Genomic DNA, 24,877 nt, shown 5'->3' on the forward strand with positions numbered 1-24,877 from the left:
CTAGAAGTTGCTTTATTTTCATACTATCGATGGGTATATTGTCATTCTTTATTTCCTTTTAATCCATAGCTGACGAAAGAAAATGAATAAGTTTTCTAAGCAAACAAAAGTATATAATTAAATATTTTTCCATTTAATTTTAAAATGTTTTCAAAACTTATAAAATTATATTTAAATATTTTAACATATATATTTTTAAAAAATTATACGATATAATTAATTTAAATCGTCTGCTTCTATAAAATTAACCATTTTGAATAAATTGGGATGCATAAAAATGTTATAAAATCAATTCCAATTATAATTAATCAACTTATTAATCAGGATATAACTGATACCTTCATTCAAATGGGTTACAAAGTCAAAAGTAATTTTCATACCTAATTATAATCGTTTACCATATTATGGATTAAAAGTTTCTTCGGTCACTGTCATAAATTCTTGCTTATTTCCAACTGCTAAACTGAATTTTTTAATATTTAATTTATCATCAACCATTAATAAAAAGGAGCCATTATGGGATTCAACATTTTTAACAAGGTTATTATTATAACAATATATAAATAAATAGTCTAATGAATTTTAAAGTTTAGAAAAATTGATAAAAATTCACAAAAATCCTATTTTAATATTGGTAAATCCCATATTCAGCGTTCAAGATTATGCACTTGTCAACATAATAAATAAAAGGTATATTTTACATGGTAAGATCATTTAAATTTTTTTCACCTTTATATGTGTGTGTGTACCTGATAAAGATTTGTAATGAATGATCTAAAAATTATCACGACACACTCCAATCTCGAATGCGTCAATCAAATTTCCTTTATAGTACAGGTAATTATTTTTAAAAAAAAATCAAATTTAAATATAAAATTACAAAATATTTTGTACAAATTCTTTTAAGCTAAAACTAAGTGGTGAATGGAATAAAATGGAACAAATTATAAACCAAACGTTCAATGATTTGTTTTTCAGTGATGAACTAAAAATTGACGCGTTATGTATGCTTGGGCTAACAAAGCAAGGTGCTTTTTTAATATAAATAATTGATCAATAAATTTTCAATATTTTATTATAATTAGAATCCGAATTGGTATTTGATGGGCTGGGGTGTATTCAAAATATATCTAACGCATCGGTTGATGAATTAAAAGATTGTAGCCTTAAAAATGAGACGGCACATTCAATATATAATTTCTTTAATTCGTAAATTATTCATTAATAATTGACACAATAAATTTGTTATATTTATATATTATTATTTATAAATGTTCCATTAATTTGCAAGCAAAACCTTCGACCTCCTTTAATGTGTCTTCAAATTTAGAAAATTTTGTCGAGGAAATATTTTTTGAATTCGCTTTATTTTTGACTATTAACCTTTGTGGGTATAATATAAATATAATAAAAATTTCCATTTAAAATTTAGTAAAACAAAAAAAATAGACTTTATGCTAAATGTCAACATATATTTTACCAAAAAATACTTCTTGGCGAACATTTGCTTATTTTTTTGATAAAAAATTTCGGTGAAAACAATCTAAATAGATCAAGTGTTTCAGAAAATAATTAATTTTGACATTGAGACCGATCTAATGATGCAACTAAAACTTAGTAACGCTGAACAACTGTTAGTTATTAAAAAATTGCAAATTTATTGGATTCGTATTTATAATAATTTTAGTCGATAACATATAGCATACGCCTCAAAAATAACATCTTAATTTATAACCTTTTACGCTTTTTATTTCGTCGACCATCACGGTGAAGATCACGAGTATCTTCAACCCGTGCATTACTTTGTTTGTTGCCGTATATTATATCGGGGTCGGGCAATGCATGAACAATTTCCGCTAATTGAGGATCATCCTCCAATACTTCTTCATAATCGGCTTCTGATTCGTCGTCTTGCGTGTGATTAGTAGGTTGCGATCTCAACTTTTTGGCTTCCTTTTCTTTGCGTTTCTTATCCTTTTTAAAATAAGGAAACAAAAAGAATCAGAATTTAGAAAAAAATAACCCCCTTATATTTTACGGTTTAAAACGTTTAGAATTACTAGTCCCTCGAGGAACCCTGTAAGTGGGCTATATGCAGGAATGTATTGCTAAAAATCCAACTCTAATAACCAATATATTCAAGATTATACCGTAATTATAATAACGCGCACTAACCTTGTGTTGAGCCTTTATCTTTTCTCTATAAGCTTGCTTATCGATTTTATCTTGTTCTCGTAAACGAATCTTGGCTTTTTCAATGTCCAGTCCAGTACTGTAAAAAAAATATTTTATTCTATGACCATTAAAAGTGATTAAGTTTAATTTTCTTCTTTTTTGTCCAAGGCTTTTTTTAACCCTCACTTTTCGTTAGCATTAATCCATTTTTGGATGCAGCATCTTAAGTTGTTTGCTTGAAAGTTCCATCAAAAATATATTAGAACTGAAGAAAAGTAAAAGTTAAAAGAAACAGTTTTCGACGTAAGGGTAAAAATATAAATAACTTTTCGATCGATCCATTTCCCAAAGATTCTTGAATTTTAAAAACAGTACTGTTAACTATTTCGTTGCCGTCATCGTCATATGTTATTCGTTTATTGACTATCAAATTTTTTTTGAGGGCTAAACGAGCCAATTTTTTAGCTTCCGCGAAACGACTTAAGCGGGGTTTATTGATCATCTTTTTGGTAGGAAAAGATTTTTCTTTTTCGAGATTTTTTTTACCTAAATTCGCCCAAGTACCCGTATCGGTTTCTTTTTTAAGAGTAAAAAATTGTCCTTCGTCTTCTTCTTCTTCTTCCTGTTCGGCAGATAAACCTTTAGCTAACTTATTCGTGATGATCGAAATATTTTCGTTATTATAGACGAGATGGTCCACTTGGACTGCGTTATTGCTTGGACCGTATTTCTGTCCCCTACGATGATTATTCGCAACGTCATCGATAAATGGAGCTTCGCCTATGAATAATGAGGATTTCGCAGGGTTGGGATTATTTTTCTTGTTTTTTTGTAAAAATCGAATTCTTGGAGGAATTGCCATACCTAGCGAACTTTTTTTACAAATTATTTTCATTAAATTAAAATATATCGTCAATTTGTTAGAGTGCTCTATTTGATATTTTCAATATGAGTAAATATATTGATAGATTTTACATCTCATATAAAAATTTTAAAAACATTATTATTTTGCCTAATTTTTATTAATTTATATATTTTTTTGATCTTATTCTAAATAAACTTCTTGTTCCAATATGAATATCTTATTTTTAAAAAATGCTCAAGTAGGGCATTCTAATACTCAACCGACGATATACTAACTCACGTTGAAATTAAGCAAAAGATTAAAATAGGTTCTTAGGGATCTACTTAACCATCCTTTACATTTAAATTTATAATTTATATTCCGAACATATAAAACTAATAATAATAATACAAAAAAATAATATATAAACGGGTTGTGTAAATGAAATATTGATATTTAAACTTAAAGTTGATATATAATGTATAATAGCTTACTGCGCATATTTATCTGTGTCGAGTTTGCTGATATCAAACAATTTTTTATCCTTCATCAGAAACATCGCTCTGATATATGACAAGAAACACTATAAATAAAACATTAATACATATTATATGATAAATTGAATATAAGATACATATCTTTAGAAGGTCATAAGATCTTAATTTTATTAGGATAGACCGTGCCCCCCTCCATACGTGACGGACTCATCCCAGGACGCCAGATCTCGAATAAAATGCGTCCGAAGGCCATAGGATAAACTGCGTTCCAAAAACGCCAGATATCTAACTTTAATATTCATTAGCGCTATTTTCTTATTCTATAACTGTATTATTTTTAGTTAACAAGCTCAACCAAGATCATTAATTCTTGAAGATGTTTTACTTAAAATAATTAGGCAGTGAACACATCTAATTTGATTGACAGTTATTATTTATAAGAAATGGTCGCATACTATATTTATGCTATTTCTATCATATAATTCTCAAAAATTTATTGCCTGAAAGATATAAAAAATATATTAATATAATTATTTTTCAAAAGATATAAGGCATATTTTTTTTAAAATATTGGCCTTTTTAAAATTAAATTTGTTATAATAAATGGCGCTTTCCTTGGACAGGATGTGTCTCAAGGACGTTATACCTAAGATAAGTCATAATTGCTATATCCTTAATGCGACGCGCTCAGTCCAGGAAGAAAATGCATCTGCCTTAAGTTAACGTGTGACCTTCTGGTTCATTTCATTTCAAATGTATCACGATTCTCTTGACTAGTGTTGTTAAACGGCTCGATTTGAGTCGATTTTTAAAAATGGCTAACTCAATATTTTAGCCAGAAAAATATTTTGCAAGCCTCTAGTTTTCGTTAATAGATGTTCAAAAAACCTTTGTGCCACGCCACCTATGATCAAAATCTTAAGCTTGCATAATATTTTTCCTAATAAAATATTGAGTATCCGTTTAACAATACTACTCCTGACTTCTTGGGATTTGGAGAGAATTTTGCATACAAACTAGGGTACACGTAACTAAATTAGTGTTGAAATATTAACATCCTAGATTTTATATTCTAAAAGATATCAAAGGTCAAATATAAAAAAAAATGACCTATTTAACGCTTATCGATTCTCATTCAATTAAAGTTTAACTAAAAATTATAATTTTATATTTTCAAAATATTTTAATTTTTTTGAATGTGTCCGTCCATTTAATCCCATTCGAAGTTTTAAAATCATTGTATATAAATATGTTGAAAATTTTAGCTTGTTTTTTAACATTTTAAAAACAACTCCTAAATGAGTGTTTTAAGGGGGGGGGGGTTATTTCCCAGTTATATAATCTATTAAATGGAAATAAATATAACTTTTTGAGCTTGCATTTTGAGGTTAATGTCTTTGGCGCATGCGGATTCCGCTTTACCCTGGATAGACAAGACTCTTTCTGGGTTAATATTGGTTTTTTTGATAGGAATCTTTTTATCGCTCAGATGGCTCAAAAACATTTTTTCTTCGTTGGGCATTAAAAAAATAAGTGATTTGCCATCCTTATAATATCTATGGTAAAAATTCTTATTAATTTAAAAAATATATAGTTTTTTTCCAAACCTAGCCGTCCTTCCAACTCTATGAATATATGTATTCGCATCTTCGGGACAATCCATTTGCACGACCCAATGAACCTCGGGAAAATCTTAATAATATTTAATGATTATTTAAAGTTTATATATAAATAAAACGCTCAAAGGGTGGAACTGACTTTTAAAAAAATATATTCCTTTTTATTTTATATTAGAAGATAGCCTGTCAAAAATGACGGGGAATGAGAATTTTCTTCTTACTTTTATGATAGTTGTTACCTCTTATTTGAAAATAATATCCAATTATTATTCTTTTAATCCCCCCCCCTTCAGGCCAGGTTTAATTCATTAAAACTAAGTGTAAATACTATGGTTTGGTAAAATTAAATTTAAAGCTTTTACTATATTACTGATCATTTATACCTAATATTTAATATTAAAAAAATTCCCAGGCAAAGTACAAAGCCAAAATAATTTTGAAAAATTCTTCCAAGCCCAATGAATATAATAATTTTGGTAGTTGAGAACTGAAATAAAATATTTAAATAATCATAATGTTAAAATTACAATCAAAATCAGATTTTTATGGGCCTATGTTTTTTGATTGCAAAAATATTTTTTAGGCCAATGTATGACTCATAGTTAATAATAAAAAATTATCAAGCATTCTAGCTCATATTTTTGAAAAATTTTCCCCAAGGCCAGCCTAATATAATTTATAAAAATATTTTTCAAACCCAGCCCAACCTATAAAAATTTTATAAAAAAATTTTCCCAAGCCTGGCCAACCCATAGTAATTTTCAAAATTTTTTCCCAACCCGGGAGATAGGTAAATCTCTAAAAACCATATCTATTTTTTATACCCCTTCAGACAAATGCCAACCCATTAAGACTGAGAATGAATACTATTTTTGAATAAAAATATATTTAAATTAGCTTTTACCTGAGGGCCATATAAGTATTCTGTGTTAAATATTACACCTATGCCTAATATTAAAAAAATTCATAAGCCAGGTCCTCGCATTTGGGAAAATTTTCTCAAAAAGACCATAATAATTTTGATAGTTGAGAACTGGAATAAAATATATAAAAAGTCACAATGCATTTAAAAATATAATCAGAATATGAAAGTTGCATGGGCCTTGGTTTTTGATCAGGCCTGGCCTCCAAAAGAAATTTTCAGGCCAATTTCTAACCCATATTTAAAATTAAAAAATTTTCAGGAATCTAAGACTATATTAATTTTAAAAAATGTTTCCCAAGCTACTTCCAAGCCCATATTAATTGTGAAAAATATTTCCCAAACCCAGGAATCAGAATAATTTATTTTTTCCTTAAATCCAGAAAAATAGGTGTGATGTAGGGGTTTATAAAAATTAAATCTGTCTAATATGTATATATTTTTTTTGCCATTTATATTATTGGGAAAATTTTTCAAAATTAGGATCAAATGAAGGTGAAATATCTGATTTACCTATCATTCTACTGGTTAGCTCCTAGTATTTATATGAAAATCATAAATACATATTAAAGTACCATGCTAAAAATATGTTCATCCTAATTTAAATTTTAAACAAACCACCACCCTTCCAAATGATTTATTACTTAGTTACAAAATATAAATTTAAATTTAAGACATTGTTATTAAATTACAATATAAAAAATAAAAAGATATTCTAAGTTAACAAATAATAGGAGGTTAACTTTAATCATAGTCAAATTATATATAAGTAAAACAAAAAAGTTATACATTTAATCAAAAATGTTATAATAAGTTATGAAAAATACATTCTACAATTAAATTATGAAATTATGAAGAAATTTACAAAACTATGTAATGCATGTAGAAAGGCCAATTTCAGAAAAGATAAGAGAGATGCAAATATTTACTTATGCATAAAAATTACCTAACTAAGAGATATAAATTTGTATAAAATTCAATGTGGAATGGATCCTTCTTAAGGGTTCAAGCAATAATAAATTTTTAGATTATAAAATACAAATAAATAAAAATTTAATTTAAAAGACTTTTTAATTGTACACATAAATTAAAATTACTAAATATATACTTTATTAACATATTTTATATTTTGTCAGATTAAGAAAAATAAATATTTCACCAGATTAAGAAAAAAAAACATTTGCCAGGGTTCAAACCCAAGTCCAATAATCCATCTAGATTTGTAAGCGAAGTTCTTGCCCGATTGGGCCATAGGCACTTTTCAAAATTAACGATTTTTTGAATATATATTATAAAGTGCAGTTGTTAAAAGATCGACGATCCTAGATTCGATCGCAAATTTGTCAATTTTACGAGATTTATGATTCTGACTTAAATTGAGGATCGAGATAGAGATCATTTTGTTTAAAATTCGATCCCGATCTTTTTAAAAATTAATTTTTTACTTAAAAAGCAATAAATAAAATAAAAATTTTGAAAATTAAATTAAAATATTATTTTAAAAAAAATTATCTATCTTCATATTTTATCAACTTCCATACCATTTATTTTATAGATATATTTATTCATTTCCTAAATTTTACGAGATTTAGAGCTCTTACAAGTTATTTAATATAAATTTATAATAATATATTAATATTTATTTTAATAGGTAAATGTAAATGTCCATTAGAGATTTAGAAGATTCTATTGCTTCTACTATTGATGTAACAGCAGATATAAGTGAGAATGAGAATCTTTTACGATTTTTGAAATTACGTAAGTATTTTACTTTATGTGAAATGGATGAAAGCAACTCTTATAATATGATCAGCACCAAATGCCATCTCTGTAAGAAGATAATATCATCTTCCAAAATATCATCCTCGAAATTTAAGAGACATTTACAAGTAATTCTTTAAATTTTTTTTTATTTGATAATCTTAATGTCAACATGTTTAAATTTAATTTATTACATTCCTGAGTTGAGCAGGTCCTACAGAAATAGAATCTAGATACAGATTCTTTATAAAAAAAATGAATTATTAGATACAGTATAATTAATAAAATATTTGATGAAGAGTTAATCTTGGTTTTGTTATTTATATATAATAATTAGGCATTTACTTTTTAATATTACTATTATATTAGTTTAATTTTCAAAAGAAGTATTTATAATGAATGGAAGTGTAATAACTAATAATTAAGCCTTTATAATGTATTTTGACTTTCTTTAATATAATTAAACATCCAAAAATAAATATCTATTCTATTATTTCTTTATTATAATATGTTAAGTCTAATCAATTAGTATTATATTTTCAGTTTGATATTATTTCTTTATTATAATAAGTTAAATCTAATCAATTAGTATTATAGTTTCAGCTTGAGCTTGATTATATAATCCTCTTGACAACATTTTTAGGGCTTTTTTTAATGATATATTTTGAATTGAAAGTATTTTTTGTATCATTTGACTCAATCCATAAGTTCTTAAATGCCAAAAAGTCTCATTATATTCATAATAGGAAAATACTTTATCAATTTCAACATCCACCTTCGGGCATGCCTCCTCATATTATCCCTAAAGGTTGGTACTATAGTAATTCTTCTACGAAATTTGAATCCTTTACGCGGATTGTGTAATGGAACTCGCTTAATAATAAAAGACATGCATAAATATTTTTTGGATGCTGAAATAATTACAGGCACAAACAAAGGTTACAGAGTTTTTATACCTCGCATAGATTTAGCGCCAAGCGAATCACAACTACCTTTCGTATTAAAACGTCGATAATTCCCAATTATCCCAGCTTTTGTAATTACTATTAATAAAAGTCAGGGTCAAACATTTGATCATGTAGGTTTATATCTACCAGAACCTGTGTTTTCTCATGGCCAACTATATGTTGCTTTAAGCAGATGTACTTCCAAAAAAAATACTAAAGTTATGATTGCTCCTACAAAAATGCAAGGATATTTACTCTCTAATAAAAAGATATTCACACAAAATATAGTATACACCTCAATTATATAATAATCTATTATGGTGCCAATGAAATAAAGATTTATCCACTCCTAAGTAATAATTACAATATACAATTATAAAAATACTTTAATTATATTTCTCTATTTGAAAAACAACCATATAGCTCATAATACGACCCCAAACTATACCAATTTCATAAAAGTATTTAATAAACAAAAATAATTATCACAATACACCCCAAACTATGCCAACAATATTGGAATCTCTTGAAATGACATTAGCTACCCATTTTTATCATGCTTCCTTCATTCTTCATTAAAATTTCATAAAAGTAATTATTAAAATTTAGATCTTATAACTATTCTTTAAATTATATTTAGCTATTTGACAAACAAAAATAAATCTCACAATACACCCCAAACTATGCCAACAATAATGGAATCTCTTGAAATGACATTAGCTACCCATTTTTATCATGCTTCCTTCATTCTTCATTAAAATTTCTCAAAATATTGTATACACCTCAAATAAATAATATCCCATTCACCATCGCTAAACCATCTTCATCACCAACAATAGTAAATTCTATTTTATAATTTCAATTTACACGTTTTATTTCAGGTTATTTACGGCAAACTACGAGCAAGGAAATTACAACATCATCTTCAAAAACGACACCACATTGAGCAAAGAAAAGAAAACTTCTTCGCCATCGCTAAACCATCTTCATCACCAACAACAGTAAATTAAATTCTATTTTATAATTTCAATTTACACGTTTTATTTCAGGTTATTTACGGCAAACTACGAGCCAAGGCAAAACATTAACAAATAAAAGTCAAGCTTACATCCCTCTCAATTTTGAAAATATTTTAAATCTTTTTTTTTTGGTAAAATTTTTGATATTATAAATTTTATTATATTATATTTTTATATGGCTACAAATGCATATGTGTTGTAACTTGTAACCCGATAATCATCAAGTCTTGAAGTATAAATATTTATTATATTTTCTTATAATTCATATCTTTGTCTCTTTTTTTCTATTTCTTCCTTCTTTTGTTCATTCTTTTTCTCATATCTTTGCTCCCCTAAAATCCATCTCCTACCTTCACGCGGTGGGGAGTGAACAGCAATTCTGACTAACAGGAGCTCTAGTAAATAATGATAGTATTTAGGGTGCTAATAAGATATATTGTTTCATTAAAAAGAATATTCCCGTCATTTTTGACGGGTTATCAACTAGTTATTTTATATTATCAGATATCTGCAAAATATATTAAAAATTTGCAAAGATCTGGCAAATTTAGTTAAATATTAATGGGCCTTTGAAGACATTAAAAATTTATTAGATTATTTGAATTTTAAGCTAATATTTTGATTAATATTCTTTGTAAATAAATTACAATGTTAATTTCTTTGTATATTAAGTATTAAGTTTACATTTAATCAATATTTATGATATGACCCAAATATAAATAAATACCAAACAGATGATGTGCCAGACTTGACTGTAAAATTTAAAAGGGTTAAGTTTTGCAGATACTTGATTTGATTTATATGAATAAAAAGAACACTTATTTAATAATAAATTAAATCATTTCATAATATAGATTTCCTTCACTGTGTGAAGACAGTAACATTTAGGCAGCCATGATTCACCCTAAATTTAAACTTAATTGGCCTTATATTAATCTGCCATAAAATATGATGGTAAAAGAAAGATTAGTTGCCCATTTGGAAAATATGCAGGAACAACCATACGCGGATACTCCAAATGAATATATGGATGACATTGATGCTTTTTTGGGGAAAAATACTGTACAAAATGCTTGTTCCATTAAAAAAAATTTTTATTTAAATGATGATTCCATGAATATTTTTAATACTTATATTAATTTTAAAAAAATATTTATTGAATATACACAACTTTGACATCAAGCGCTCCTGTGGAGCGCTTGTTTAGTAAAGCTAAACATGTTCTAAATGAAAGACGCCGATGTTTAAATGATGATAATTTAGAAAAAATTTATTATTAAAAGCTAATTTTAATTATAAATAAATATATTATATTCTAAATGAAAGACGCGGATGTTTAAATGATGATAATTTAGAAAAAAATTTATTATTAAAAGCTAATTTTAATTATAAATAAATATATTATAATTGTTATATTTATTATTCAATTACAATAAATTTCTACCATGTTTAATTTATTTTTATATTAGTCAATTTTGCATCGGTTATATTATATTATTATTCAATTACAATAAATTTATAACATATATTAGTTAATTTTGCATTGGTCAGAAATTTCCTTCAGAAATTTAAATAGAAAAAAAGATCGTGATCGCGATCTTTTTTTAAAAAAAGATCGATCCTGGATTTCGATCCTCTTTTTTTGAAAAGATCGTGATCGGGATTCGATCGTTTTAAAAAGATCGGCTAACAAGCCTGATAAAGCGTGATATGAAAAGTGGGACATGAGAGCGTAACGCTATTTTTGTGACAAGGCTTTTATATATATTATAGATAGGAAGTCACACCAAAATAATGGAAATAAAGGATTATTCTAAATTATGTTTATAGAATTTTTATTAAATATTTAGAAAAAGCAGTACTGAAGGATTAATTTATCGAAAAAAATATATTTCCAAAAAAAGTGGATATAGAACACCAGTGAAGGAAGCTTCCATAGAAGCAAGGGAAGCATTGCTAATTTTTATAACGTTAAAAACATTAATATTATATTTACTATGTTAAAAAAATATACATGAGGAAAGCAAATTTAATATTGCTTATTTTTCTTAATAAATAAAGAGTAAACCATATAATATTGTGTAATTTACGTTTAAAAAATAAGCATTGGGGAAGCATATAGAAAAATGCTTATTTTTTAATAAATAAAAGAGAAAAAAATAATTTTTAAATTTTGCAAAATAATTTAATAGATATTCCGCTAACGTTTAATGAATGAATTATAAGTTTAATGTAAAAAAAAAAATTTTTAATTTTAAATCTATTTTTGATTTCGATTGAAAAATTAAAAAAAAATTTAGCAATAACTTTTATTTTTTTATGGTTTGACTAATAAATAAAAATAACATTTCCGATTGTTTCCCTAGTAGTAAACATGACGCTTCGTCACTGAAGAACACTATAATACTCAGTTGACGGAATGTACCCTATCACTAGTGATACCCGAAAAATCTTATTAAAAATCTAATATTTATACAGGTATTCTGTCTATTTTTAAACATAACCAATTCTTAGAGGTTTGATTTTATTTATATTTTACAATATAATTAACCATATATTCTTTACAAGCTGAGCTAGCAAAATGATATTTCACCAACAGCTGTGAGTGAATTTAGTAATCGATAGTCTCTTTTCCGTATTCCATTTGTGACTGGCCTAACTCAATTTAACCTTATAATAATAATAAGGTAACGATATCGCAAATTTTTTATATACATATATAAAACCTAATCCTCTAGCCGCGATATCCGTAGCTATAAGTAGGGCCGATGCCTTATTACTGAATTGCTCGTAAGAACTGACCCTTTTCATTTGATTCATCGTTCCGTACAACGCCAAAACGCTTATACCAGGTTTTAATCGACAGAAAAGGGTGTAGATATATTTGACCTATTTTTTAAAATAAAATAATATAGGAAACTTAAGATTACATTTCAAAACTAATCCCCCCCCCCTCCCCTATAAGTAGTATTAATATTAGGCCTATTCAAAAAGAATAATAAAATTACTCACATTCGATTCTTATAATTACGAATAATAAATTATTCGCTTCGTTTAAAATGATATAATATGAATAATTTATTATTCGATTCGTAATCCATTCGTTTTTGAATAGGTCTAATCTCGGCAATAAAATAATTTACCTGTTTACAACTGGTTAAAAATACCAATATTTTTTGTTTCAAATGTGTTTTGATGAAGGAGTAGAGGAGGGAAATTTTTTCGTGCAGCTCGCAAACTAAGTAAGTCTACAAAAATTTTTTTTTTAAATATTCGTGTATAAAATAATGAAATTGGTTAATCGTAAAAAAAATTATCCGGAAAAACAACTTATTACCCCTTCCCCCCTCCTTCCGTCAAATGATGAGACGCTAAAAATTTTAACTGATTTTTTTCCCCAAAAAACATAAAATTATAAATATCGGCAATTTGTAGTTATGATTTGAAAAAAGGTATTCACAAAAATATATAAGGTAAAGTGGCTGGGACTTTTATACCCCCTTAACCCAATGACTATCAACCCCTTTACCTTCCTATCAAATCAAAATTAGCAGAAAAAAGGGAGATCCAAATCCAAATGTTAGCAAAAAAAAAAGAAAATCGAAATTAGCAACAAAAAAAAGAATAATCAAAGTCAAAATTATCCTATCTCCCCACTAAAGATGGATATCGGCTAAAATAACCAAATTTTTTTATTAGTTTAGAATACTAATTAACGTGAAAAAGGTTATGGCTAATTTGCGGTAAATTGTTAGGCCATGTCAACGTTCGAATTATTTTTGAAACTTAATTCTGCTTAACCGAGGCTGATTCAGCCTTTGAACAGCCATAACACCCTATTCTGGTTTGTTTTAAGTTTGTACATTAAATAAACATTACTTGTTATTTATATTTTTTTTAGACGTGGTAAATCATAACAGTCTCGTTTTTAGCCTGCTTGTTTAGAAAAAATAATCCGAGTTTTGAGTCTTCAAAACGACTCATATAATGCACAATTTATTCTGCATTAAAAAATTTACTATTGTTTATCATTTAACAAAATATATTATTTTAAGGAGAAAAAAATTCTTAAACATATTATTTTAATTGGGTTCAAAAAAAATTTAATTAATTTTAAATGCATAATAAAATAAGTTAGACTTACCGCTAAAAAAATACAAATATAACTTTGTGAATAATTCCTAAGTTTTATTTAATCAAAACTAAAGGTCCATTTCAGAACACACAAAGGACCAATTAAATATTTAAAAAAAGGTTAGCTGGATCATGCCCGATTTTAAAAAAGAGACCATGTTGGTTTTGAATTGGCCTGCCCTTCCGCCAGTTTAGAACTTCTTTTGATTACCAAATGTAATAAAATGGGATTAATATTTGAGCAACCTTTATTAAATTATATTCGCATTTGAATTAAAGCCTAAATATTATTTGTAGGGTTCGATACTAGGGAATTTTTCTACTAATTTTAATTGATAAATATCATAAATGAAATGTTGATATTTAATAAAAAAAAATAATTGTGCTAAACTTGAAACAATTGAGGGGGAGTGCTTTCAGAAGAATTTTCGTGAGCTGATACATAGATAGGATCTTTTAAACTTAATCTAGCTAAGTCTTTAACATTCCTGAATTAAAAAAAATTAATATAAAATGAAAATAGTTATTTTTTGTTACTTTGTTTGGGTTGCTGAAAATAAAAGTGTTTGTCTTTCCTGTGGAATAGATTCAATAATGGCATTGATAGTTTCTTGAAATCCTAAATCTAATATTCTGTCTGCTTCATCCAGAACTAATTTTAATATTAAATTTATATAAAACTATTTAAGTTTACCTAAAATTTTTAAATTATCGCAGACAAAAAAAGATGTTTGTTCTAGATGCTGCAACAATCTCCCCGGGGTGCAAACCAATATATTTGTTTGAAATATTTTTTGCTTTTCAAAATTCAAATCCTTAATAATAAAAAATGTAAATTATAATCATTTAATAAGAATAAAGTAAAAATTCATCATTCAATAATTATAATAGCTAAAAAATATTTTTTGCCACTATAATAATATTATATATATATATATCAGAGACCTGTAGAGGTATCACGGTACGCTCCGGATTTTTTCTTAAAAAATTTTTTTACAGCCCGGCCCCGCTTTTTTTAAAAAAAAATTTTTAGGGCCGGCCCAGATATTTTTAAAATATATTGTATTTATTTTTGATTTTTATAGCTAACAATGGGCGATTTCAAATATTCGGTATTAAAATATACGTCCCGGCCTGGGTATATTTAAAAAAATTAAAATACGCCCTGGACCGGGTATAGGACCGGGCCTGCAGATCTCTGATATATATATCAAGTCTCATTTCATAAACTTAACCCCTGGACAGCAATTATATGAGAAAAAATAACTGGAGTAACATGTCTGTAATTTATCCCCTATTTCCAAATATTTTTCTCCTAAGAGCCTATCCCGTTTTTAAAGGATATGTGGAGGCAAATGCCTCTCCTCATATTCAAATTTTTTATCTTTGTTTTGCTTTTCAAAAAGTGACTTTTGTTTTGCTTTTGGCCCTATACCTTGGTTTATTTATTAAAAAGAATTTCCTTAAAATTTTATCTAACTTTTAAAAATAAATTTAACAATTATCTTCAAATTATTTTTATTTAAAACATAAATAGCAAACTGAATAAGAAATTTATTAATATTGTAGATGATGGTAGTTTAATGAGAAATAAAATAACTTAAAATTTTTATTTTACCATTAATAATTTTCAAAATAAAATATTTACTCTGAAAACTTCATATTTTTTAAAAACCAAAAAAAAATATTTTTGCTTAGTCGTAAAATATACGACCCAATTTTGTGCTAATACTTGCTATGAGCACGAACCCTCGGGATTCAGACCCGGGGTTGTTTTTAATTATTATATAGCCCTGCAAAAGCAAGTTAGCTTCGGGATAAAAAAATTTATATCGGGTCGTTTAATTTATAAATTCCCAAAATTATTGCTAGAGGACAAATAGTATTAAATTTAATATAAAAATTAAAATTATTTTTATTTAAATATTATTAAATTTAATATAAAAATTAAAATTCTTTTTATTTAAATATTTTCAGACTCGAAGTTAAAGAAAGGAAAGGGGTGCTAGTAATGCCTAAAAATCAATAGGTAAATATAACTGAGATAGGGTTTTAGAATAAGTTGCAATGGGCCAGGCAAAAAAATTGAATTTGCAGAGCTCTACCTTGGGTAGAGTAGAATTCATGTTTTTTTAATCACAGTTACTGTGGTGATTTTGTAGATACTAAAATGAAATGATTATAAGGAAAACTAATATAATTTATAAACCTTATTTATTAATCTTAAGCTTTATTATTTCATTCTACATTAATCCCATTCCCAATAGTGTTGTTTATTTTTTAAGTTAAATTTAAATTATTATTTTTTTAGTTATTTATATGGAAAATAAAAAAATATTTTTAATATATGAGTGGATTGGATGAATTAACAACCTAATAGGATTACTATAAGATTGAATAAATATGATAGATAGAAATTTATTGTTGATGATTATCAGAATTGATAAAGCACCTAAATATAAAAATGTGGTATCTTTATCTACTAGGTACACTATTATAAAAAAGATATTGTATCTAGATATAATTTTAAAAGGTATTTTAATCTTAAAATTTTTTTTTTAAAATAAATGCTAGTTTTAAGAGAATTTGTAAAATAAGAGATTATGTTCGAAAACAACAACTAACTCTGTATATTTAACTATGAAAAAATTGTATCTCAAGAGTCGACTCAAACGGCTCATTAAGCCACTCGAGGCTGAGTCGTTTTTTACGACTAAGGGATAGGTAAAATAATGAGAAAGTCGTTTTATTTTAGCTAGCTAGCACACCTGGTTTTCCATATATAGGGGCTCAAATGTACAAAAAAGTGCCACATTGGAATCTTTAAGATTTTTAAAATGCTTATATCTCAAAAACTTATATAGCAAAAAAAATATAATCTATCATATTGTTGTAGGTAATAAAATCTCTGAAATAAATGATGTTTAGTCCAGAAGAGAGACAAAAACCCATTTATTTTTAATTTTATTTTGAATCTACTAGGAAAGTATATAATATATATGATTTAGCGTTCCCTCTCGAGTCTCGACTCTGTAAGCTAATATAGGGCTTAGAAGGGGCAGGGAAATTTTTATCCAAAATAATTAGGTAGTCCTGATGAGTCTCAGTCAGGATTACCAAAGCAAAATATTGACTGACAAAACTGATTATGATTACGACATACGAACGATAAACTCTATCATTTTACTTAACTAAATATAAAATAGATCAGCCTACTATAAATTGTAGGAATTTTTTTTATTTACTTTTAAAAAGAACTATTGATGCTAATATAACTAGAAGATAACATGATTTTAACTGCATTTCTTAAAATATGAGTATTGTATCATTATTAATTTTCGTAATTCTAAACATAATAGTCTCAAAAATAGTATTTAAAACATTATTTTAGATTTAGAGTCATGTCTTATAAAAACTAGTTATTTTTTAAATTTTTTTATAATTTATATACTATTCATAAAAATTATTATTGTTTAAAAGGTATATGTTAAAATTTTTTGTTTAAAATCATTTAAGTAAAGATTAAAAAAATGTCCTCCATGAGACTTTACTGATAGCTGGCTTAGGATGTTGCCTTTGGGAAAAATTAATTAAGTAATTTATTTTTAATGATATATTGGCCATTAGTCAAAATAAACCATATACATTTTGCCAAAGGAACCGCCAAGTATCTAGTATCTAGGTGACAATTGTCAAATTTAAAAATTCTATGGTAGGCAAGATATTCGAAATTTTAATATATATTTTTTATAATTTTCGTGGTTAATATAAACATCTTAAAAATCACAAAATATGATGATATTTTATTATAATTTATATTTAAACAAATAAATTAATAAATATAATTATAGTATTATTATAAATATAATGAAATAAAAAATAATGTAATATACATTTAAAATATAATATTATGTTAAAAATTCCCATTCCATTATATATTCCAATCGGTAGAAAGAACATACTGCAAGCCCCGCTTTAATTAATATTTAAACAAATATATAAATAATACTAATTTTATTGAGATAAATAATATTATTATATAACATGCATGATACATAATGTTCTTAAACGGCTAGAATTTTCTAAATTAATATTCACGTGCCTGCAGTTATCTGAAATTTCAATTAATGTTTTAAAATTGACTGCATTTTAGACTTTTACGAATAATAAATTAAGCTAAAAATAACCTATTAACAAAAATATTTAAATTTATAGATATTTTACTTAAATCAATTTGTAAATAAGTGATATTTAATATTATTATTCTTACCTCTCTAATTGATGTATGTTTATTAAAAATATGATTGCATATACTGTTACACCTGAGAAATTATTGCCCATCACGAAGAGACATTATATCTATGTCCCAGGAGGATAGTGCCATACAATGCTTCAGCTTCGATGGGGCCATCTTGTTCCTCAGTTTAGTCATAATATTTCCGGCCAAGGAAAAAGCTCTTTCCGATGCCACTGAGGTTGTCTGTTGGCATAGATAGTCCCTGGCCATCATTGCTAAATGAGGAAGTTCAGAATTTCCTCACCACCAATCTAATATATGTGTAATTTCGGGAGAGAGTGGCTCATCGAGATATGTCATTAATTCACTATTATCATTAGTTCCATTTGATGCGCTTTTTCTAAATATGGATAAATATAAAATATTAAAGATTATATATTAAGATTGAACAAATATACCTTTTTTTCAATCCCTGTAATATTGAAATGGTTTTAGAATTTGAGGGATTGTTATTATTATCAAATTTGTACGCATCAAATGGCTCGGACATATATTTTTCAAAAATATCAAAATATTTATTTGCGAGGTCTTCCTTTTGATTTGTAATCATCGAATTTTAGATCCTAGGATCAAGTAATGTCGCTGCATAATTGTATGGGGTGAATATATATTCACTATATTTGTTAGCTTTTTTTAACATAAGAGTTGCAGCCTTTTTTATTGATAAATCAGAAATAATCACAGTATAATTATTCAAATTCTGAATTATATCATTAAAAAATAATAGGGCAATCCCAATTGTGGGAGATTGGGTGGATATTTCTACGGTTATTTGATAAAATGGTAATAGAAATTCTTCCAACTTTAAGAAGAACGCACAATCATCAGGAGTTGGAGTAATATCTGCCCCTATTATACCTTGTTTGATCAGGAGCATTCATATTCTAAAAAGATAAATATTAAGAAAAAGAATATAATAAATATACAATAATAATTATTACCTTATTAATAGAGGATATCATTAGGTATTTGCTGTTCCATCGCGTTTTAACAGTAAGAGGTATCTTAGTTGCCCCACTTACTGCTTTGTATGATTGCATGAATTTTGACGAGCTATGTAATTTAGCCACTATCTGTTCTATATTTTTCAATTTCTCCTCAAAACAATTAAGGCCCACCTTTACTAATAAATTAATGATGTGGGCCAAGCTGCGATGTCCATATAAAATTTTTGATTAATGGGATTGATAATATTTTTGCAGCATTTCGAGTGCCTTGACCTCATTAGATCCATTATCATGTGTTATTGACAGTATTCTATTTTTTAATTTGAATTCTTCTAATGAAGATAAGACAATTTTGCAAATTTCATCTCCTGTGTGTGGATGAGGAAACGCAATAATATCCAATACCAGATTGATATTTACCCAATTTTTATTTATATAATGAAAAGTAAGGGCACAGAAGGACATGTTATTATTACCAGTCCAGATATCAGTAGTAATAGAAAACAAATTTGTATGATTATTTAATTTTCCAATTAAGTTATTTTTGGATAAATTATATACATTATCAAGATTTTTTTTAATGGTCTGTCTACACCATAACTTAATATTTTTATTTACATAATTGAATATTCTTTTAAAGGCTGGATTATCAATTGGTGCTAAATATATTTGTCTTTATTGGGAATATTACTGACTAATTTATTAAAACCAATAATGGAGAATTATAAAATATATGGAATTATTTTTTTTTATATTTAGCGAATTTGAAAAAACATATGAAATCAGTGCATCCAAACATATTTAATGAGATGGCTCAGGGATCCTCCATTTATGACAAGATGCCTGGGATGCGGAAGCCCTTACCCCATGAAAATTTGATGATTAATAAACTAATCCTAATATTCCTAATAAAGACAAATATATCTTTTAGCACCATTGATAATCCAGCCTTTAAAAGAATATTCAATTATGCAAATAAAAATATTAAGTTATGGTGTAGACAGACCATTAAAAAAAATCTTGATAATGTATATAATTTGGCCAAAAATAACTTAATTGGAAAATTAAATAATCATACAAATTTGTTTTCTATTACTACTGATATCTGGACTGGTAATAATAACATGTCCTTCTGTGCCCTTACCTTTCATTATATAAATAAAAATTGGGTAAATATCAATCTGGTATTGGATATTATTGCGTTTCCTCATCCACACACAGGAGATGAAATTTGCAAAATTGTCTTATCTTCATTAGAAGAATTCAAATTAAAAAATAGAATACTGTCAATAACACATGATAATGGATCTAATGAGGTCAAGGCACTCGAAATGCTGCAAAAATATTATCAATCCCATTAATCAAAAATTTTATATGGACATCGCTGCTTGGCCCACATCATTAATTTATTAGTAAAGGTGGGCCTTAATTGTTTTGAGGAGAAATTGAAAAATATAGAACAGATAGTGGCTAAATTACATAGCTCGTCAAAATTCATGCAATCATACAAAGCAGTAAGTGGGGCAACTAAGATACCTCTTACTGTTAAAACGCGATGGAACAGCAAATACCTAATGATATCCTCTATTAATAAGGTAATAATTATTATTGTATATTTATTATATTCTTTTTCTTAATATTTATCTTTTTAGAATATGAATGCTATACAAGACCTGATCAAACAAGGTATAATAGGGGCAGATATTACTCCAACTCCTGATGATTGTGCGTTCTTCTTAAAGTTGGAAGAATTTCTATTACCATTTTATCAAATAACCGTAGAAATATCCACCCAATCTCCCACAATTGGGATTGCCCTATTATTTTTTAATGATATAATTCAGAATTTGAATAATTATACTGTGATTATTTCTGATTTATCAATAAAAAAGGCTGCAACTCTTATGTTAAAAAAAGCTAACAAATATAGTGAATATATATTCACCCCATACAATTATGCAGCGACATTACTTGATCCTAGGATCTAAAATTCGATGATTACAAATCAAAAGGAAGACCTCGCAAATAAATATTTTGATATTTTTGAAAAATATATGTCCGAGCCATTTGATGCGTACAAATTTGATAATAATAACAATCCCTCAAATTCTAAAACCATTTCAATATTACAGGGATTGAAAAAAAGGTATATTTGTTCAATCTTAATATATAATCTTTAATATTTTATATTTATCCATATTTAGAAAAAGCGCATCAAATGGAACTAATGATAATAGTGAATTAATGACATATCTCGATGAGCCACTCTCTCCCGAAATTACACATATATTAGATTGGTGGTGAGGAAATTCTGAACGTTTTCCTCATTTAGCAATGATAGGGACTATCTATGCCAACAGACAACCTCAGTGGCATCGGAAAGAGCTTTTTCCTTGGCCGGAAATATTATGACTAAACTGAGGAACAAGATGGCCCCATCGACGCTGAAGCAATGTATGGCACTTACTCCTGGGACATAGATACAATGTCTCTTCGTGATGGGCAATAATTTCTCAGGTGTAACAGTATATGCAATCATATTTTTAATAAACATACATCAATTAGAGAGGTAAGAATAATAATGTAAAATATCACTTATTTAGAAATTGATTTAAGTAAAATATCTATAAATTTAAATATTTTTGTTAATAGGTTATTTTTAACTTAATTTATTATTCGTAAAAGTCTAAAATGCAGTCAATTTTAAAACATAAATTGAAATTTTAGATAACTTCAGGCACTGAATATTAATTTAGAAAATTCTAGCCGTTTAAGAACATTAAGAATCATGCATGTTATATAATAATATTATTTATCTCAATAAAATTAGTAATATTTATATATTTGTTTAAATATTATTTAAAGCGAGGTTTGCAGTTTGTTCTCTCTACCGATCGGAATATATATTGGAATGGGAATTTTTAACATAATATTATATTTTAAATGTATATTATATTATTTTTTATTTCATTATATTTATATTAAATATAAATTATAATAAAATATCATCATATTTTGCTATTTTTAAGATGTTTATGTTAACCACGAAAAAAATTTCTTATAAAAAATATATATCAAAATTTCGAATATCTTGCCTACCATAGAATTTTTTAATTTGACAATTGTCACCTAGATACTTGGCGGTTTCTTTGGCAAAATGTATATATTTTATTTAGACTAATGGCCAGTATATCATTAAAAATAAATAAATAAGCCGATACCCATATTTTGGATCGGATCGGATCGAATAAAACGACCACAACTTTGGGTTGAAGTCGTAAAAAACCACCCGTTTGAGTCTGAGTAGAAAAAACGACACATTAATTCGTCTTCTAGTAGACGTAAAACTCGTATAACGACTCAAGTTGGAAGTCTAAAGATAAAGAAAAAAACAGAACAAATGTTTTATTAATGAATAACAACTAATCAAGTTCATAGAACTATTCGACCTCTAGTCAACTAAGTTCATAGAACTATTCGTCCTCTAGTCGACTAAGTTCGTAGAACTAAGTCAACTCAAGTTGTCGATTCGCGGAATTTAAACAGAAATGCTCAAAAAAATTCTCAAACGTCGAGAATAAATATCAAACGTTCAGAAAATACTGAATATAATTTTTAGAAATACACATATTGTTGCAATTCCATAATGCGATATGCAAGGGCCCCTACAACGGAAGCAAAGGGGGGGGGGGTCCGAAGCAACTGCTTCAAGTGGGGTACTTATTTTTAAATTTTTTTATAATTTAAAAAAATAATTTTTTTTACATTCATCATGATCATGTGATTTCTGGTTTATAAATGTAATAATAAGACACACCCCCCCCCACTCAATATTTAATTTAATATAATGACGAAAATTTTGGTCGATGTTTAGTAAATTTGTTATACGAGATTTCTTGTCATAAATTATTTTTCCAATTAAATATGCCTAAAAATATTAACCAAAAAAAATACAAATGCCTAATAAAAAATTGCAAATCGCATAATATAAGAGATGATAAATGGATAGATCACATTAGAGTGGGCTTAATATTAACGATATAAAGAAAAGCTTTGAAATAGTAGCTTTTAAGAATGTTACTCAAAATTGGACAAATAGCTTTATGAAGGAGAGAAATCTACCTTTTGATTTTGAAAGTTCTAGACTTCAAACATTACAATCCAAAAAGGAGAGATATATATACTTTCATCATTAAATATAGGAATTTTTTTTAGCTTTAAAATAGGTGTGTTTTATGCTGCACTCGATTTAATTATTATACAGTTTAACGAAAGATTTAATGATGATTCCATGAAATTTTTACATCAAACATCATTTTTTACGCCAAAGGGAATGGCAGAAAAATCAATTATTAAAGAAGATATCGAGGATATCTGGAATATTACAATTTAAATTCAAGTCAAATTTTCGAAGAAATGTTGAAGTTTAGAAATATTTATAAGATGGCCAAAATGGGGAATGTAATTATTACTCATGACCTAGAGGTTTAATAATCTAAAGATTTGTCAGATTCTGAGAATTGTAAATTTATTTAATTAAAATATTTTTACCAATACATTATTTAGCTTCTCCTGATGATGATGATAATTCAGGGACTTACGATTCAGATTGGAAAAACTATTCATTTATTTTACCTTTTCGTTTACTTTTAAATTTTTATGCTTTCCCTAATTTAAGAATTTTATATAAATATTTACCATTCCCACAACCTCATGTACTGCCGAAAGAGTCATGAGTAAAATTAAATTAATTAAAACAAGACTTCGCAGTACCATGAAAGATTCTTTTCTCAATAATTTAACCATATTATCAGGAAAAAAATTTATTTAAACAATTAAATACTGATGAAATTATAAATTCTTTCGCTTTCTCTTCCCCTTATTTACCTAAATTATTAATTTAAAAATAATATTTAGAAAGTATATATTTTTTGCATTTTATTTATATTATATATTAAAAATTGATGCAATAAAAATTATTTTTGAAATTTATGGGTGTAATAATTATCATTTTTAGGAGAGGGGGGGGGATACTTTTCATGGGGGTATTCTTTTTCATTCGCTCAAAAAGTGTAGGGGCCATTGGCGATATGGGAAAAACAAAAAGAGATTAGGAAATTTATTAATATAATTTCGATTATATTGAATGAAAATGCGTTATTTAATACTACATTTTGATTTAATAAAATAAAACTGCTTTTCATTTATATAATAAACCCCTCCCCCCCCCCCTAAAGTTAACTTCCATCCCCTTAAAAATTTGTAAGCAATCGCATATATAAACGCTAAAAAATTATTTAATATTTCAAAAAATCTTAAATAAAATAAGATATATTAATTTAAAAATAAAATAAAAAATTAACCAATCATTAAAAAGTAACCAAAAAAATAATATTAAAAAAAAAGAAAAAAAAGAATAATGAGCCCCCCTAACCGATTAATTTTTTGAAACTGGTGATAAAATAATAATTTGTATAATTCTGTATGAATTTGATTTCTTTTATATACAAATATATGATATTTTTATATAAAATCAGCTTGGTAGTCGGCTCCATGTTTCCTTCCCCGCCCCTCTTATTTATATTTTTGATATTATTATTTATTTTTATATCATATCTTATGTTTTTAAATGAATGTAAATAGACCCCGGGTCTGAACCCCGTGCACAGACCGGGTTTCGTGCGCAGAGCTGGTTTAGTCGATATTTTAGACCCA

At 26.7% G+C, this 24,877-nt stretch overlaps 1 protein-coding gene and 1 long non-coding RNA gene across 2 annotated transcripts in view; one reads left to right on the forward strand and one right to left on the reverse strand.

The window, feature by feature from the left end:
- Nucleotides 1-1,186: 1,186 nt before the first annotated feature.
- The window catches only part of LOC135922735 (probable ATP-dependent RNA helicase DDX10), a 28,981-nt gene continuing 5,290 nt past the window's right edge, over nucleotides 1,187-24,877 (reverse strand). The window contains exons 5-16 of the mRNA XM_065457182.1: nucleotides 14,613-14,733; nucleotides 14,456-14,570; nucleotides 14,310-14,406; nucleotides 12,928-13,032; nucleotides 12,511-12,673; nucleotides 5,124-5,208; nucleotides 4,883-5,072; nucleotides 3,514-3,602; nucleotides 2,502-3,047; nucleotides 2,176-2,272; nucleotides 1,736-1,974; nucleotides 1,187-1,383 (exon numbers count right to left, since the gene is read on the reverse strand). Coding sequence (XP_065313254.1) covers nucleotides 1,266-1,383; nucleotides 1,736-1,974; nucleotides 2,176-2,272; nucleotides 2,502-3,047; nucleotides 3,514-3,602; nucleotides 4,883-5,072; nucleotides 5,124-5,208; nucleotides 12,511-12,673; nucleotides 12,928-13,032; nucleotides 14,310-14,406; nucleotides 14,456-14,570; nucleotides 14,613-14,733 — 1,965 coding nt within the window. The 3' untranslated portion in view covers nucleotides 1,187-1,265. The remainder of the gene's footprint in view (nucleotides 1,384-1,735; nucleotides 1,975-2,175; nucleotides 2,273-2,501; nucleotides 3,048-3,513; nucleotides 3,603-4,882; nucleotides 5,073-5,123; nucleotides 5,209-12,510; nucleotides 12,674-12,927; nucleotides 13,033-14,309; nucleotides 14,407-14,455; nucleotides 14,571-14,612; nucleotides 14,734-24,877) is intronic.
- On the forward strand, nucleotides 9,015-9,480 carry LOC135922736 (uncharacterized). Its single transcript, XR_010571016.1, has 3 exons — nucleotides 9,015-9,118; nucleotides 9,189-9,356; nucleotides 9,406-9,480. It is a non-coding gene; the product is annotated as an uncharacterized LOC135922736 (long non-coding RNA).

Source organism: Gordionus sp. m RMFG-2023, chromosome 1 (genome assembly GCF_954871325.1).
Source record: "Gordionus sp. m RMFG-2023 chromosome 1, tfGorSpeb1-WG-v2, whole genome shotgun sequence".
NCBI lineage: Eukaryota > Metazoa > Nematomorpha > Gordioida > Chordodea > Parachordodidae > Gordionus > Gordionus sp. m RMFG-2023.